Source organism: Python bivittatus, unplaced genomic scaffold (genome assembly GCF_059951505.1).
Source record: "Python bivittatus isolate LINGU-HERP-01145 unplaced genomic scaffold, Pbiv_v1 ctg000180_np1212, whole genome shotgun sequence".
NCBI lineage: Eukaryota > Metazoa > Chordata > Lepidosauria > Squamata > Pythonidae > Python > Python bivittatus.
In genome coordinates this window covers 3,546,312-3,563,729 of record NW_028277047.1, presented here as the reverse complement: position 1 = coordinate 3,563,729, position 17,418 = coordinate 3,546,312, and the positions used below count along the sequence as shown (strand labels likewise).

General features: G+C 51.9%; 2 protein-coding genes across 2 annotated transcripts; one reads left to right on the top strand and one right to left on the bottom strand.

The window, feature by feature from the left end:
• Positions 1 to 267: 267 nt before the first annotated feature.
• TMEM151A (transmembrane protein 151A) lies at positions 268 to 4,533 on the bottom strand. The gene is made up of 2 exons (XM_088137530.1): positions 4,184 to 4,533; positions 268 to 1,839 (listed from the first exon to the last, which is right to left on the bottom strand). The coding sequence occupies exons 1-2, from the start codon at positions 4,274 to 4,276 to the stop codon at positions 478 to 480; spliced, it is 1,455 nt and encodes a 484-aa protein (XP_087993656.1). The 5' UTR covers positions 4,277 to 4,533; the 3' UTR covers positions 268 to 477.
• Positions 4,534 to 8,316: 3,783 nt separating this feature from the next.
• YIF1A (Yip1 interacting factor homolog A, membrane trafficking protein) lies at positions 8,317 to 15,283 on the top strand. The gene is made up of 8 exons (XM_088137315.1): positions 8,317 to 8,527; positions 10,152 to 10,372; positions 11,175 to 11,279; positions 11,909 to 11,987; positions 12,862 to 12,919; positions 13,021 to 13,176; positions 13,679 to 13,772; positions 14,464 to 15,283. The coding sequence occupies exons 1-8, from the start codon at positions 8,497 to 8,499 to the stop codon at positions 14,611 to 14,613; spliced, it is 894 nt and encodes a 297-aa protein (XP_087993441.1). The 5' UTR covers positions 8,317 to 8,496; the 3' UTR covers positions 14,614 to 15,283.
• Positions 15,284 to 17,418: the final 2,135 nt, after the last annotated feature.

The window sequence follows — 17,418 nt, the reverse complement described above, 5'->3', positions numbered from 1 at the left end:
TCCTTCCTCCCCTTCTTTCTCATTCCTTCCTTCCTTCCCTCCTTCCTTCCTTCCTTCCTTCCTTCCTTCCTCCATCCTCCTTCCTCCTTCCTCCTTCCTCTCTTCCTTCCTTCCTTCCTTCCTTCATTCCTTCCTTCCTTCCTTCCTTCCTTCCTTCCTTCCTTCCTTCCTCCCTCCCTCCCTCCCTCCCCCCTTCCTTCCTTCCTTCCTTCCTTCCTTCCTTCCTTCCTTCCTTCCTTCCTTCCTTCCTTCCTTCCTTCCTTCCTTCCTTCTCTAGCAGAGTTTAGCAAAAGAACCCCATATCCGATTTGTGGGTTAATGGGCATCTTCTCCCCCCTTTTTGAAGAAGAGAGTCATGTTGGCCAAAGAGCCTTGGAACTGGGTTAATGGGTTTGATCCTGGCTCAGGGAAGGAAGCCAGAGGCTTTTGTGCACTGCATTTCTCCCGGGGAACTTAGTGTCCACTATCCCCCCCCTTTCACAGTGGGGTTCCTAACCCCCTTCCCGCGAGCCCCGGCCTGTGCCCATTGCGCTCACAGCCCTCCCCTCCATGGACAATCAGCACGGGAAAGTACAAGGCATCCTGGTAGCACGGGGGACTCTCCAGGGGCTCCGTCTCGATACTGCTCCCCACATGGCTTCCGCTCAGGCTGCGGAGGACTCCCCCACACCGCCGTGCACCACTCAGGGAGAAGCGGCTGCAGCTGAACGGGAGGCGGGCATAGAGAGCCCGGGTGCCCCGGGAGGGCAGGGAGTTGCTACTGACAGTCCGGCGACAGCGCTGGCAGCTGCGGAGGTATGCCGCGCCCGCCACCGTGGTGGAGTCCATTAACACTGCCTCGGAGTAGCTGGGCACCAGCTGCTGGTTGGAGCGGATGTGCCATTCCAGCTCGGTCATGTCCACGGTGTTGACGCGCGAGATTCGCCGCCCGTAGCCCCCCGCGGCATCCAGGGGGCTGGGCCCATCGTCTGCCCCAAAGAGTTTCTCCACGTGGTAGTGGACGTTGGCCGTACGGTATTCGGACAGGACCCGCAGCGGCCAGGAGAGCAGGAGAAACGATGCCACCCAGAAGACACAGCGGCGCGTGTACCAGGGCGGACGCCCTGGGTCTGGGAACACCAGCATGTGCTCCTTGAAGTCCACGTTTTTGAGGTGCATCCCCTCGCGGGCCTCCATGTAGTCATCCAACCCCTCGTTCTCCCCGAAGAACCGGGCCCTCTGAGTCAGATAGGCCGCTTCGGCCTCCCCAGTGGCGAAGCTGAAGCACTTGGTGAAGCGGAGTTTGGTGACCGGGTAATCCGAGAGGCCTAGCAGCTCCTTGGAAACGTCTTTCACCCCGTGGCCCGAATAGTCGAATTCCGTCTCGGACACGTGGGTATTGACCCGCTCGTGGTAAACTTGGGTAGTGGTGTAGGCGTCCCCGTTGCGATAGCGGGTGACTTGCCGTGTCCGGCGGATGTAGTGGTAGCTGACGGCCTTCCACCAAATGCAGGGCGTGGCCTGCTGCATGCGCTGGACCTTGTCGTAGACACTCGCCGTGTCCACGCGGTACTGCATCTGCCCCTTGGCGAACCGGTGCCAGCATTCCACCAGGTAGACCACGTAGAGCATGCCCAAGAAGGCCAGGGGAATGTAGATGTACCCATTGGAGCACGGGCTATCATGGTACACCATCGAGGCCCCCCGGTAGGAGCTGTCGTAATTCAGCCGGGTGACCGTGGAGAGGCGGCACCAGGCCATGACGCCGAAGCAGCCGAACATGAGGAGGGTGAGGACGAGACATTTCCAGTGTGACTCGCGGCACAGCGAGCTGCTGAGAGACTGCTTCAGAGGACGTTGCTGACGGCCGAGGGAGAGAAAGGCGGGGAGAAGGGAGGAAAGGATAAGAATGCGTTTACAGAGCCGATCCTTCTCACAAAGACTCGAGACCCCCGACCCGGCAGCTGTCCTTCCACGTGCAGAGGCCCCTGCGGATTTCTAACACAACCACCGAGGAGACCAAAAACCGCAGGCCGAATTGAGCCGTGGAAAGGGCGCCAACGCCTTCTGTCTTTCCGTATCCTGGCATCACAACAGGCGGGGGCTGACTTAACAACCGGCTCGGCGTTGAAATGTCAGACACCCTGCAATCACTCCTTCAGACAGATCACACAACCCAAATTTGGGGCGTTGAGTCCAGACGGTCATGGGGCCAGTTAAGCTAGACGAAATAAGGCCCACATCCTGTTTCCAACAGAAGCCGACCTGCAGGACCAGGAAGGATACCGTTCTCTGGTCTGCTCCCCGGCATCATGGTAGACTGCCTCTGTATAGGGAGGTCCCATTTCTCCAGGACCACCACCAACATAACCTATCTAGCCATAGATCTACAAGCTTGGGCGAAAAGGTTAGGGAACCCTGTGTTCAACTATTCGTCTTGCCACGGGATGCTGGTGGGAGAGTCCAAGCGAATTCCAGCGGTTCCAGCTGGACCAACTTCTCGGTGGATTGGGCCCTCTGTGGTGGGAGGCAGCTAGGAGGGAGTTGCATCACTTTCCCACCCACCCCCCTCGGCCATCCCACTCCTTTCATCTCTCCACAGACCGTACAAAGGCAACGATTTCTGGGAAGCTGCCAAAAGCAAATGGCTTTTAAGATGATGTGTGGGGGGGTGGATTTTAAAGAAAGCTTCAGGGGTAAATCTCACACCCTCCTCCATTTGCCTTAATGCACTCGGGGAGCAAGGCAAGACGGCCACATCTTAGCCAGAGATGCTGGGCTCCCTTGATTCATTTAAGCTGTCTTCCCCCCCCCCCCACTTTGACCTACCCATTTCTTTCTTTCACCCCCCTTTGTCTATGGAAATCTAGACTTCCTCAACCTTGGCAACTTTAAGCTGGTCTGGACAGTCAACTCCCCTCCCCAAATGCCCCTCCCCTCCCCCTCCCCCAATCTTGTTCTTCAAAAGCCATGGGGAACTACCCAGCCAAGATGCCCTTTGTCCCAGAACTCACTTTTCCTTTCCCCAACCTTGCGTGGTGGGCCAGAAGGGCTAGACCACAGCTTCCATCATCCCTTGCCCCCAAGGCGAGCCAGGCTGGAGAAGGGTGCCTTAGGATGCAAGGGAGGGGGGGAGAAATGGTCCCTTTTCCCTGAGGCAGTTGTGGGGGGGGGGGAGACTCAGCATCTGCTTTTCCTGTAGGGAAATGCAGCCTTTTAACCATTCCACTTGCTAGACTTGGGGGAGGGGGGAGAAACCGAGGCAGCCAGAATGATTCCCACCCCCCTTTCGCCCACTCCCCCGGCCCCCAATCCTGCTGGCTTTGTTCCTCCGCCGCCACCAAGCCCGCCCAAGGCTCCGTCGCCGAGAGGGCTCGTCCGCCGCAAGAGCATCCGAGCGGGGAGGCGAAGGACGCGGCCGGGCTGTGGTGCAATGCAGAACTTCACGGGAGCCCCCCCCCCGCAAACCGGTCGCCAAACGCGCCACACGCGCGCCGCTCTCCTGCAGATCCCTCGCCCCTTCCCCAAAGCGCACCCCGCCCGCCCCTCCCGCCTCGGCTCCCCTCCCCTTCCCCAACCCTGGGAAACCCGAGAAAAGCGGGGCGCTTTTACGCATCGCGGGCACCCTCGGGCAAGCCGCTTCAAGGGACAAGCGTTTGCCATCTGGGTCCCATAAAGTCTTGCTGGGGGGGCGGGGAGGATGCAAGGGGGCCCGAAGGGGAGGGGCCCCCAAAGCAATCTCGGCCCCTGCTGCCCCCCCCCGCAACAACCCAGGTTTATTTTTAACCCCCGTGGAGCTATTAATAATGCACAAAGGGGCACGTGCTCCTGCAGCAAAATCACTCGCTGCTGGCCCCCGCCGCACGCCCCGCCTCCCCCGCTGGGAAAAGGGGGGGAGGCCGAAAAGCGGAGGCCCGATCCCCAGGGCTCAGACCCCGAACGCCGCCGCCGCCGCCCCCGCCAGCCCGGATTTTCGAGGCGCACCGTGGACAGGGGGCCTTGTCTGCAACCGGTGCGCTTAGGGCGCAGCGCAAAACCGGCTTGGATTTTTTTTTCCTCCTCGCAGTCTTTCTTTCTTTCTTTCTTTCTTTCTTTCTTTCTTTCTTTCTTTCTTTCTTTCTTTCTTTCTTTCTTTCTTTCTTTCTTTCTTTCTTTCTCCTTCCCGTGCCCCCCAGCTCCCCACCCCCAGGCGGGCTGGACTTACCTCTTCCCGCGGGGGCCCCCCCGCGGGGGTGAGGGTGGGCAGCTCCCCCGCGCCCGGCTGCTGCGCCCCGTCTTCTCCCCCCGCGCCAGGCATGGTTCCCGCGTGGCGCCGCCGAGCAGCCGGCCCGGCCGCATCTTAGGGGCGGGCGAGGGGCTGGGCTGCCCCGCGGCTCCAGGTGTGCCGCCCCCCGCGGTCCCCGCAGCGGGGCATGGAGACAGCCGCCGGCGCGCCCGCCCGCCCTGGCGCCCACCTGCCCGGCGGACGGCGGCTCGCCTCTCCGCCCCTGCACTTGTGCGGCGGCCCCGCCCTCCGTCGCGGGGCTGGAAAGCCGCCCGCACAAAGCCCGCCGCCTCCGCCCCGCGCCCGGGCCCGGCCGGCCGCCCCCGACGGCCCGCAGCCGCAAGGCGGGCGCCCGGCTGCTTCTGGCGCTTCGCGGCAGGCTCCGTCCTCCGGCCGCGTCCGCGATTCCCCGGCTCGCCCGCTCTCTCGCTCGCTTTCTTTCGGGCCTGATGACTCGGCAGCCGAAGGAAGGCTGGTCCCCACGTGTCCCTCCCCTTGCACGAAAGCGGCGCGCCCGCACGTCGGCATGCGAACCTGGGTCAAAGAGAATCTCCTTTCTGACCCCCGGCCTGTTATTTCTAAGGCACCGAACTACCCCTTGAAGGTTGGTGTTAGGCTTGCAGGCAGAGGCAGATCCGAGTGCCAGCAGAAACCCAGTTTATTTGGGGGCTTGTAGTGGTACCCTCGGGGTCAGTTGGAAAGCGGTACCATCAAACCAAGGGTTGATCAATACCTCTGAATTCTGGGGGTGCAAAAATGGCTGTCTCTTGTTCCAAAGCATTTCATGACATCTTCAGAGACTTGGAACAGCCAGCCCTTCTGCAGATTTGTACCCTCGGTCCGGTCCGTGATAGCCGCCAACCTGAAACAGCCAGACACAGCCTGGCCCTGCTAACCAGGATCCGACCCAAGTCTAGCTAAACCACCTTTCCAACAGACTCGACAAACCTGCAGTGCTCCAAGCCCTGCCGGGAGGGGGCAAGCAAACTGGATGCAGCCGTCGGTTCGATTTCCCACAATGCCTCTGAGAGCGTCAGGAGCCTTGTGGGTAATTAAAAATAGGTGCTTGATTTGACCAGCTCGGTTGCCTGAAAGAGGGGCAGAAAATGATTAAAAATAAAAGATTAAAGGAGTCCAAGGGGTCTTGCCCCGACACTGGATTGTCTTGATATAGTATTGTGCAAGACGCACACACACCCATGGGTTAATTCAATAGGCCAGTGTTTCTCAACCACAGGAACTTTAAGATGTGTGGATTTCAACTCCCAGAATTCCCCACCCAGCATCCTTTCACCTCTATTACCTATGGAATTCTAGACTTAGAGCAGTGTTTCTCAACCTTGGCAACTTTAAGACGTGTGGACTGCAGCTCTCAGAATTTCCCAGCATGCTGGCTGCGGAACTCCCAGAATTCCCCAGCATGCTGGCTGGGGAATTCTGGGAGTTGAAGTCCAGACATCTTAAAAGTGCCTGAGGTTGAGAAACCTTGCCATAGAGAATCTAGGTGTGTTCTACAAACACCACTGATGGAATATGGATAGAAGTCCTCCTGTTTTTCAGTTCAGGATCATCCTGCGTGGACCTTCAGAGGATCAGTTCAGCTCCTACTATCTCTGGGCACATCTTCCATGTCAGGGACACTTAAGCCCCCAAAAACAGCCTCATAGAGGAAATATGCTCTAAAAATGCTGGTGGCCCTCTTCTCTTTCAGACAACGATCAAAGAAACGGGATCTGAATGAGATGGGCAGTGACTAAATTTGAAGCATTAAATAAAATCAATCAATCAATCAATCTTTTTTTTTCAATTTGCATCTGGCAGCAGGATTGGTTCTGACCTGCCTTATCAATTTAAGCAAGGTGTTCTCTGCGGGCCTCGGACTTGTGTTAATACCCAAGGAAGATTTTTAGGCGACAGGATAGCGATGATCCACAATATCCTGGATGGGATCTTGATAGCGCCAAATTCCTCCTGGTTTGAGAATCGGATCTCCAGCATTGCTCAACAGATGGCAACGTCGAGTTGCAGAAGGGTCCTAAATCTTGGATAAGGTTTGGAAATTCATGTGAATTTAGGAGGATGAGAGCTGGGTTAGTCTATGATAGCAAAAAAATCAGGATTCTGGGAGCACCTTTTCCGACTACGAGGCGTTAAAAAATGTTAGTTGGAAAAGAATTGACTCTATCTAATGTTAATGTTGGTATAAAGCAGCATTTCTCAACCTTGGCAGCTTGAAGAGGGGTGGACTTCAACTTCCAGAATTCCCCAGGCAGCCAGGCTGGCTGGGGAATTCTGGGAGTTGAAGTCCACCCCTCTTCAAGCCACCAAGGCTGAGAAACGCTGGTATAAAGGCATGAACCTTTTACAAAGAAAGCACTATCTTTTCAATCCATAATACCTGCTATTAAATACTATTATATATCTATGTTTGTCCATGCATCCTCCAACCTGGTGCCCTCCAGCTGGCTTGGACAATCCCCATAATTCCCAGATAGCATGCCAAAGAGGATGATGGGACCTGTCATCCATCCAACCCCTTTGGAGGGTTTGTCTCAATTCGGGAAGCCAAGATTCTCAATTTCTGGAAGGCAGCAGAACTGTTGGACTACAGTTCCCATCATCCTCTAGCTGCCAAATAAACCCAGAAAAATGGATCTGTGCATACTGCACATTGAGTTAAAAGAGCCCTGTGGGGGTAGAAGGTGTTGGCCATTCACCTAGAAAGGACCTTTTGCATAGATAAAGCACAATGAATGTGGACCAGCCCTTGCCCTGAGATGCTACTTTTCTATCTGCAGGGAGGACATTGTTTTCCCCCAGGTGACTGGGGGGAAAAGCACATCACTCACCTGTTTGATATTTAAAACCCTATTTTTTAATTTTTTTATCATTATTCATCATCTCTCATCACTCCGATTGTAATTGATTTTAAAATGTTATCGCATTCATTGTCATCCTATGTCTCCACAGCACTTAATAAGAAGCAGAGGATCAATAGAAGTACTATTGCGACTTGGGGAATCCTAAACCGATGTCATTCTGAACCGATCTGGTGCAAACAAGGACGGAAATGTTAGAGATCCGGGGCCATAGAATGAACGATACCATTTTCAGCTCCGATAAATACCGGATTTATTTTCAATACTTTCCCCTGTGTAAAAGCAAACCAAACCCCTTCCTTTCAGGTAGGAAGTATAGAAATAGGGCAGACCAGAACTTGCCTCTTTGACAGCCCTAATGATGTATTTGCAAAGATATTCCTTTTAAAAAAACGTGGAGCGTATATATATATATATATATATTTTAAAGCCCTGCCATTCAAATCTCTACATTTTGCTCTAGCAAAGAGCAAAGCAGGGTTGAAGCTCCAGAACGGATTGCCTGAGATAGAAGAAGGCTGTAGGGATAAAGGTGGTTATTAATTAGCCCTCGGTGTTTAACCAGAGGAAAAAAAATGAAGTTGGTTTGCAGCCAAGGTGAATAATTCCATTTTGAAAACTCATCAGGCAAAAATAGTATTGGAAAAAAAATATACACACACACAGCCCTGATGATGGTTTCTGAAATGGGAAGTTTCCACATTCTGTGCAATGTTGGGCTGATCCTAGGAATAAGGCTTGGGGAAAGGTGTCCCACGAGATGTCTCGTTGAACTACAACTCCCAGCACCGCTCAGAGTCGGCCATGTTTCCCGGAGTTGTGCTTCAGCCAATCAGAACGAGGCTCCCCAGCCCTGGTAATAAAACCACGGCTAGCTAATTGAACAAAAACGCCTTTGCATCCTGAAGCGGACCTGCCGCCTTTTCCCACCTGGCGCCCTCCCGGAGAGGGTAGACTGCAACTCCCATCATCCCCTGCCCGCCTTGACCGACGGTCGGCGGTCACCCCATCCCCCTGGAGAACCCAGCCGCCCCTTCTCCCTCCTGCGCGTGCGTCGACGGCTTAGAACCCCAGCGAGAAGCTCCGCCCCTTTGGAACGGCCGCGGGGGGAAATGGATACATTGGCCACCAATCAGCGCCCAGGGCCTGCGAAATGACACCGCGGCAGCCAATGGGAGAGGGCGCCTCGCCTCGCCGGAGCCTTTGAGGACGTGGCTTAGAACCGCACTCTTCTTTTGATCTCTTCGCAACTTTGCTTTTTTTTTTTTTTTTTGGAAGCCCTGCGTTCTTTTTATTTTGCCGCGCGGGGCGAGTGGATCGCGCCTTTGCGGGGCGCGGAAGGGAAGCGGGGCGGGCAAGCTAGCGCGGGGCGCCATGGCTTATCCCCCTGGCTATGGGGGGCCAGGTAGGAGAAAAAGGCCGGGGGGGTGGAGGAGAAGGGGAAGGGGGAGCAGGCCGGGCCGCCTGCTCGGGGGCAAAGCGCCGGGGGCCGGGGGGGAGCGGGGAGCGGGGTTGGGGGGCTCTTGAGGGGCCCGCATGGACTCCCCCACCCCGCCCCCTTCCCGCCTGTTGCTTTTGGAGAGGAGCCTTGAAGAATCGAGGCCCGCCGTACCGCGGGAGCAGCGATCCTGTGGATCCCCTTGCTCGGGATCCACGCGATCTTCTCCCTCGGGCCTTTGAAATCGGGGTCTGCTGCGATTAGGGCTGCGCCCAGGTTGGGGTAAGGCGGCGGCCTACCTGGCCGGGCGCTTTTGACTTAAATCACGCGCAGACCGCGCAGGGCGGTCGGCCTCCTGCCTCTGAAACCCGAGGGCGGCGTTCACACGACCCGTGGAGCTTAGCTGGGGAATGGCCTCCGCTTTTGGAGCTGGCACCCAACGTTGGGCAGGGCGGTGGGTGATGTGGGCCTCCCATTCCCTCGTTCTTGGTGTTTTCAAAATACTGGGGTTTTTTTTCTGTCCTTGATTCGTGTTTTCTGCTTGCCTTTATAGTTTTCAGACGTGGCTGGGTATTGCTGGGGTGAGCGAGGCAGCTTCAGTAGGCCCCGCACACGAAAAAACTCACCCGGGTTACATCTAGCCCTTTTTAAAATAAATTATAACTGGGATACATCGAAACACTTTTTAAAATAAATTATAGATCCCATGAGTTGCAATATACCTTGCAACGGTATATTGAGCATCTTCCATGCCAACAGTCAGGATGGCACCGATCCGTTTTTAAGCATTTTGGCCACAGATACCTCCCCGTTTGATTGGGAAGTGTGTGCTGGGCTTATTCTTGACCAAATGCGCTGAACGGTTTTCAGATTAGCCACCAAAAATGCAGAAAAGGCTGCATCGAAGAGAAAGTGTGTCCTGTAGAAGCGAGGGCTGAATTATAAATACAGCGAGCCGATTTTCTTGGGGGGAAAATAAAGGATCAGCCTGAAAAGAGGGGCAAATCTGAAAGAGATTCCTCAGGATTAAGTTTTGCACGTATAATTTTGGTTTACCAAGGAAAATCAAGAGCAAAACCAGAAAAGATATATTAATTAAATTGAATAAATCAGAAGGACAGCTTTCTGAAATAAAGGAGGTAGGGTGCCTAAGTATAAACCGTAAAAATCCATTGCGTGGAAGGGGGGATGAGGACTTAAGGAATTCGTGTGCAAAAGGGGAAGACATGGGATCATCGGGGAAGGGGGATTATGGGAACCCAGAAAAGTGGAAAAGATCTGGGCGAGACCTTTGGGGTGAGCGTGCTCTGCTGCCTTCCAGATGGGGAGTACAAATCCCATCATCCTCCCCTGCTAGCTGAGGAGGATGGGGAGCCAAGTGGCCAAGGTTGAGAAACACTGATATAAATGTTGTAAAGCAGCTTTATAAGACTTTATATGAATGTATCTCTCTGCTACAGGACATTCTGGGCTGTACAGAATGCGAATCTTGGTTATATCCGACTGTTTGATGCCCTTGATGGCTGGTGGCTACTAGCTACACCGTTCCCCTCTCCTCATTCCTGCGACTTATTTTTTCCCCCGCTTACAGGCTCCAAACACAGGGCCAGGATGCCTCCTGTGCCACAAGCCACAGATGCCCCCCAGCTCTTCGACGACACCAGCTCGGGCTACGGGCCACCCCAGGCGGGCTACGCCACTCCAGGGATCGACATGAGTTTCAACCAGATTTTTGCGGACCCGGTGGCTAACGTCGCCGTGGCTTACGGTACCACCATTGCCTCCCAGGGAAAAGACATCGTCCATAAAGAGGTAAAGGAAAAGAGTGGGAATCCTGTTTTTTAAATTTCGGAAGGAGAGGCGTGATGACAGGGACCGTCCGTCCTTTAGGACAGTCCTTGCTTTCCGAAAGCGGTCTTTAAAATTGATTTATTTTTCCAACATTCCCGTTTGTCCTTTATCTCCGTCGGGTCCCTTTGAGCGTGCAAAGGGTCTTTCGCGTTCCGGTGAAAAGTTGAATTGCCTTTTTCAAATCAATCAACCTCTGCGGTTTGATTTGAGGTCCATTTCTTTGAAGACATGTTTTTGTCAAGTTTTTTTCTCGGGTTTGCTCTGGAGTTTCCCTTTGGAAAGACATGTTAGACCCGTCCACAATGAAAGATTTCTGTCCTGGCGACCCACTTTCAGATTTGCCCCTTTTTCAGGTCGGTCCTTGATTTTTTCCCAAAAAAATGGGGTCCCCATGGGCAGGATTGAAAAAGTAAATCTGATCTCCAGCTCTGTAAAAATTTACCAAGGAGAGAGCAATGGCTAGTAGCCACCAGCCATCAAAGCCCATTCACCCATCTCCTTAAGAGGACGAAATGCCCCTTGACAAATAATCTGGAAGCTTCACGCTGACCGGACACTAGAAAAAACGAAATTCCAAACTATTTGTGGCTAAGGATAATGGGACTTGGGATCCATCACACCTCCGGGGCACCTGGTTGGGAGAGAAGCTTTCTTGCAAAATATAAACCTGGTCATTCTGCTCCTTCTAGCTTCTTGCGTGGTTAGATGTGACGGGCTTCAGCTCCTGGGATTCCTAACCAGCATTATCTCGGTTTCCTCCCAGATTCACAGATTTGTTTCTATCAACAAGCTGAAATACTTCTTCGCGGTGGACACCACCTATGTGATGAAGAAATTAGCTGTGCTACTGTTTCCCTACGTGCATCAGGTAAAGGAAAGGAGAATTTGGCCGCCGTGATCTTGGTTTGAATCGTGACGGTGGTCTCAGCGTGGTCTTCGGTTTGGGAGACGTTGCACACTGTTTTTGTAAAGTAGCTTGTCTGTAGGAGGCACGCCGGGAGTTAAAGCAACCTGTGCATTTATTTATTTAGCTCATTTAAAATGGATATTTATATTTTTACGGTTTTTAACGTTTGGGTTTTCGTTGTGAGCCACTCAGAATCACCCTCTGGGGGAGATGGGTGGTGTATAAATTTAATCAATAAATGAATGCATTGCAGAGCGTCAGCCAGCAAATATTTATTTATTCCCTTAGCTCGGTTCACCTGGGGAATTCACTGCCACTGGAAAAAAAAAATCAGGATAGCAAGCTCGTTGAGGAATCTGTTGAGAGCTAGTCGAAGGTCAGAAGAAAGTTTCCTTTTAGAGCAGACACGGAGGCTCTATCTGCCGCTGCAGAGTTAAACTAGAAACCCTTAAATTGGGTAAAATAAAGACGACAAGCTGGAGTTACAATTTGGGGAGCTGATGGGAGGTGCTTTAGAAAAGTATTTCCAATCAGGATTTGGGGGCAAGGTGATGGGTCAGTCTCCATAAATGATTATAATTCTATTACAGAATTGGGAAGTTCAATATCATCGTGATGTCCCTCTTACGCCCCGCCAGGACGTCAACGCGCCCGATCTCTATATTCCCAGTGAGTCATCTTTGTTTTATTTTTTGGAAGAGTATTTTCAGGGCCAAGTTCCCAGCTCGGGAGCCCAAACTTAAACCCTGAATGATAGCTAGAATAGTTTCCCTCTCTGGCCTGCTCCCGGTCTATTCCATCGACTCAGATATTCTGCCAAACACTCAAGGGTTGCGTTCACACAACCCCAGCGCTCAGTCCGTGAACGATCTGGGAGCACATTCTGCAAAGCTTGTTGACATCTAATGTAGGCATGTTGTGTGAATCTAAGCCATTTAGGGTTAGGGTTCGGTGTATTCTTTGAAACCAGAATACCGTTGAGTGAGAATCACTTTTTGGTGGTTATGTTATGTTATTTCTTTGCCATTTTATATTTTATGATTATTATAAGTGTTATTATTTAGTAGATTTTTATTAGACTTCTGTATTATGTATTTTAAGGTATATGGTCTGTTGTTTTCTGACATTTTTGGATTCTCGTTTGGTTTTTTTTTATGTTGACCGCTGCGTTGTTTGAGTTGGGTGGCCTGAGCAATCTCAAAAATAAATACATAAAATGGATTAGGTTAGTCATCAGATTAAATCTGTGGGCACTCACCTGCCAAAAGATGGATTGCTAGTTCAGAGTTCCTGGGGGAAAAAAGGGTTTTTTTTGTTTTAAATCTCAACTCTTGTCATTTGATGGGACAAAAAGGGAGTTTGACCTGGATTTTTTTTTCATTACCCAAAGTTTTTGGGCACTCAGACTAATAGAGAGAACAAGCTTCTGTTGGATTAAAAAAAAATCACCATATTGTAGTTGTTCTGATTTTTTTAAAAAAAGCCTTTCCAACTCCAACATCTGGGGCTTTTTTTAAAAAGAAAATGATTTTCTCCTTCACAGGCATGGCCTTCATTACTTACATTTTGCTTGCTGGCATGGCGCTTGGGCTGCAGAAAAGGTGAGTAGGGGATCCCTCCTGCTCCCCAAATCTACTTCTTATGGAAAACAGTTGAAGTCATGCTTCGCCTTTTCTGGCGGTGCTCTTTGCCCCCTGCTCAGGTTTTCTCCTGAGGTCCTCGGGATGTGCGCCAGCACGGCCTTCGTGTGGATGGTGATCGAGGTGCTCGCCCTTCTGCTGGGTTTGTACCTTGCTACAGTCCAAAGCGATCTGGGCACGTTCGACCTTCTGGCATACTGTGGCTACAAATACGTTGGGTGAGTTGGCCAGGGCCTCTGCACTTACTGAATTAGACTACATTTCCCAGCAGCCCCAACCGATGACGAGGGAGGCTCGGAGAGAGGCAGCAAATCCTTGATTCAACAGACTGATTAAGAGAGAGGGTGTTCGGCTCCCCCAAAGTCCGTGAAATCCCAAAGTACATATTTGCAAAAGGGTGTTATGGTGCAAAGAACTTAAATGGCGTTTCTTGCCTATTGATGTGGGAATGAGAGATGCGTGTAAATGTAAGCCCCTGGCCTGGACCGCTACTGATGCAATGGACTTGTCCGTTATTTCAGAGGGATCTCCAGATCCATTTTGTCCGTTGCATCAGAAGTCCGCTAAATGAAGGACTTCGTTTACTGTGATTCGGCAACATTGAGAGGGCTGCTCGTTCTTCACTTCTGGGTGTCAACACGAATCCCTGTCCAATTTGGAACGAGGCGCTTGGGCTGTTAGTGAAGAAAAACATCCCCGTTCTTTGTTTCTGTTCTCCAGGATGATCCTCACTGTGGTCGGTGGCTTGATTTTTGGGGTCAACGGCTACTACATCACTCTGGCCTGGGCCTCCTGTTCTCTTATGTATTTCATGGTGAGTACTGCAGGGTTCAGGGAGGTGCAAATTGGCCAGCTGGGGCTCTTGAATTCCCAGGATTCCCTGGGGCAGAAAGGTCTGGAAAAACAGGCTAGATTTTCTAGGCTGGTGCTAGAGACCACAGATTCACCCACCATCCGTGTCCTGCCACCCTCCACCCATGCCAGCTGAGGTTTCCAGGACCTGAAATCCAGCCAGCGTAAAATACCTCAAGTTGCAGAACAGATTTTTTACTTTTCTTTTCCCCATTCCTTGGAGCATCCAGAACACCCATCATGGATGGAGAAGGCGCGTAGCTTCCTTTCCTCATTTCTTACTCTGGACCCAAAGGTCCGGCTTCATGCTGGCGAAGTCCCCAGCTGGGTCCTCTTTGACGTTTTCTAACCTCGTTCTCAAACCATCAGCATCTCGGGCTGAGAATCCCAGCGGCCAGTTACGGGCCGTTGGTCTGGTGGCCCCCACGGATCCCCTTCCTTGACTATTATATCGTTTTTTGTTCTAATTTGCAAATATCGGAGAGAGACCTCAGCTCTTCCAGTGGTGACCGTGCCAGCTGGGCATGATGGAAATGAGAATTCAAGATTCAGGCCGGCTAGGGAGGGTGGTCGTGGGGGGGAGATTGAGACAAGAAACGAGGGACCCATCTGAACGTGCTTCTGACGTGCCCTTCTCTTTCCTGCCCGTGCAGGTTCGCTCCTTACGGATGAAGATCCTCACTTCGGTGGTCCAAGAGGGACTGAACCGGACAAGCGGACGGGCCCAGATGTACGTCACCCTGGGCGCGGCTGCCTTCCAGCCCTTAATTTTATACTGGTTGACAGCCCAGTTGGTACATTAAACGGAGCAGGAGGAGACAAGACCAAGCTGGGACGTTGGGGCCCTCTCTCCTTTTTTGGTTCCCCCCCTTCACCAACCCCAGCTCTGTCTCTTCCTCCCCCCTCCCCAAAATAAGGCTTTGGGCTCCGCAAAGGAGGACAAGCAGGGTTCGATCCCCTTGAAGAATGAAGCGAAAGGCCGCGGGCCATTCACCCATGCAGCTTAATCCAGGAGCAGAGGAGAGAGGCCAAGGGTCCGAGCTCATTCAGACTCTTTAAGTTGTAGAGACAGTTCTGTGCAGAGTTTAACCGGTCCTCTGGGTGGGGTGGGGTGGGGTTTGGTCCTTTCTCAAGGAAAAATGGCTTTTCTGTTCCTGCTTCCTCCATTGGCAGTCTTCGTCCCCCGGGTCGGCAAGACCTTGCCCCTGGAACAAACTCCGTTTTGCCCTACATTGGTGGGAGTAGTGATTCTTCACAGTCCATGACCCTTCCTTGCCAAGGTCCAAGGATGGCTAGATGGGGAGGGGAAAAAAGATCTTTTAACATCTGAACTGTTAAGAGTTTGGCTCTGCCCTCCTGGGGGGGGGGGGGGAGGAACAGAACCTGTTTTCGATTTTGTACTGTTGCTTCCTTGGCGGATTTTTTTTCCTTGCACGCATGGTGAAACTTTATAAAACTCTGTGGTGGCCAGAACCAAGTTCTTGAATGTGTGTTTCTGGGTGTTTTGTTTTTAAGAAGTCTCCTGGGCATCTGCTGAATTTTCCCCACCGTAAGTAGGATTCCTGTTTTCCCAAAGTTGATAGCCAAGAGGGGTGTTTTGTCTGAGATGCAAATCTCAGGAGCAACTGGAGACCAACATCTTCCAGGCCAACATCTGCCTGTTTCAGAAGGAAAGTTAAATAGTCCTTCAGATGTTTGAGGACCACAGCTCTCATCAACCCCTCCCATGGAGCTGATGGGAACTGGAGTCCAAAAGAGGTAGGAAGACGAGACGGTTGGTCTCTGAATCCCTTGCTCGTTGGCAGCAGAGGGCAGTAGCTGTTACCGAGGAAAACCCTGGTTGAATTTGGAGGTCAAGACTTTGCTGTGTCTTTCTGATTTTCCTAAAGGGAAAAAAAGCCTTTTCTTCGCTGTTCTTAATTGCAAAAGAACCCCACCAACCCACAGGGTTACCTCCTGTTTTCAGGGAAAATGGTGCTGCCTGATCACCCCAGGGGGAGGAAAAAAAAGGTTGAAAAATCAGATTTCTTGTTTCTCGAGCTAGGTGAAACAGCAAAAACAGAGGGGATGTATGCTGGTGTCAGGTAACACAAAGAAAAACCTTACGTCTCTTGGAACTGGATTTGGGAAACGGCGTGTCTCAGCAGGTGCCCCCCCCATAATTTTCAATAGCCCTCCTTTTTTTTCCCTCCCAGTTCCAGATATAATCTTAACATCTGGTTCTTTGGAGCCAAGTCAGCGTTCCCAGCCTCGCGTCCTCCAAAGGAGCTGGAGATCGCAAATTGAGAGAAGGCTCCTTCAAGGAATGATTTTATTATTATTTTTTTCTTCCAGTGGGTTCCTCCCAGCGCCTCTTGGCTGGCACATCCGTGGCATAAGGGTGCTTTGTGTCTTTTCAAGGCCTCGATCCCATTCTTTGTGCCCGCGGATCTGGCTTAAAATATCCTTTGCTCAAAGAATAACCCGCTTACGGTCACGTTTGCAGCTCGATTGCTGGAAGAGACAAACGATCCGCCTTTTTTTGCAAAGAGGGTGCGCGTACCCCACGAATGCTGATTTGGGGGTATACACAACACACTTGCAATCGATTACTGTGGTTAGCGGACCTTGTTTTCTCAACTTGCGACCCGTGCCAAGTCTAAACCGACCGTGCCGTTGTTTAAAATGCGGCGCTGCGGCCGGATTCACACAGCGCACTTCACACAGTTGAAACTATGCAGGTTTCACCCAAGATGGAGCTAGGGAAGGGTCAGCCCCCTCCACTGCTCCCCCCAAAATAAAACGACCGAGGTGAAGTGCAAAGCCAAAATGTGTAGTTTAACCCAGAAAAATGGCTTAGTTCAGCAAACAGGTTCTGTGAACCCAGTTTGCAAGTTAAGCCTTGCCAGCCTTCATCTTTTCAACCGGGCTCATTTCAAGGGTTAAGCGTGTCCCGTTGCATCTGGAATTAGATGTTGCACAAAATTATTATTTTCGATGCATCCGTCACCCAGAGCATCACCCGCCCAGAGTCCCTTGGTTGAGATAAATTGAAATAACTAACTAAATAAGGATTCCCTTGATTTTTTTCCCCTGCATGCTGGAAAACACAGGTATTACCACCCGATTTGAACTGGGGCTCCCAGCCCTGCAACTCCCTTTCCAGAGATTGGAATGTGTGAAAGAGGCTGTCGATGGAAATTATTTCTACCTACCCGCTTTTCAGCTCAAGCCTTTTTCACCTGGCAGAGTTTTGAGCGTGGCAGCCTCGTTTTTCACTCCGGGAAGGTATATTTAAATATTTGCAAGCCTGCATCTTTTGCCTCTCTCTTTTTCAAACGGGAGCAGTTTCAAAGGGCCAGGGTGAGGATTTATACCTGATCCGCCACGCTGGGGAGGGCTAGCCGCGTTTCAGGTCTTTCTGCAAGAGCGAGGCTTTAGCCTCTGAAATGAGCGCCCGGCTTTGCGGAAGGGGACGATGGGAAAGGGTGTACAGAAATGCCTGTTTCTCCCTGGCCGTGCTTTGCCTCCAGATGACACCTTGCAAATGCAAGATGGTTGGAAAAAGGGGCCCATTTTTGCCTTAGATGCCCCTAACAAGCCACCTTCCCGTTACCCACTTCCAACTC

What these genes read in the sequence shown, in the direction of transcription:
- YIF1A (XM_088137315.1), top strand. Translation starts at nt 8,497, where the DNA reads ATGGCTTATCCCCCTGGCTATGGGGGGCCAG. An exon ending in CCCTGGCTATGGGGGGCCAG is followed by an intron (nt 8,528 to 10,151) that starts GTAGGAGAAAAA and finishes CCCCGCTTACAG; the next exon opens with GCTCCAAACACAGGGCCAGG. An exon ending in GTTCTCTTATGTATTTCATG is followed by an intron (nt 13,773 to 14,463) that starts GTGAGTACTGCA and finishes CTGCCCGTGCAG; the next exon opens with GTTCGCTCCTTACGGATGAA.
- TMEM151A (XM_088137530.1), bottom strand. Translation starts at nt 4,276, where the DNA reads ATGCCTGGCGCGGGGGGAGAAGACGGGGCGCAGCAGCCGGGCGCGGGG. An exon ending in GGGGGCCCCCGCGGGAAGAG is followed by an intron (nt 1,840 to 4,183) that starts GTAAGTCCAGCC and finishes CTCGGCCGTCAG; the next exon opens with CAACGTCCTCTGAAGCAGTC.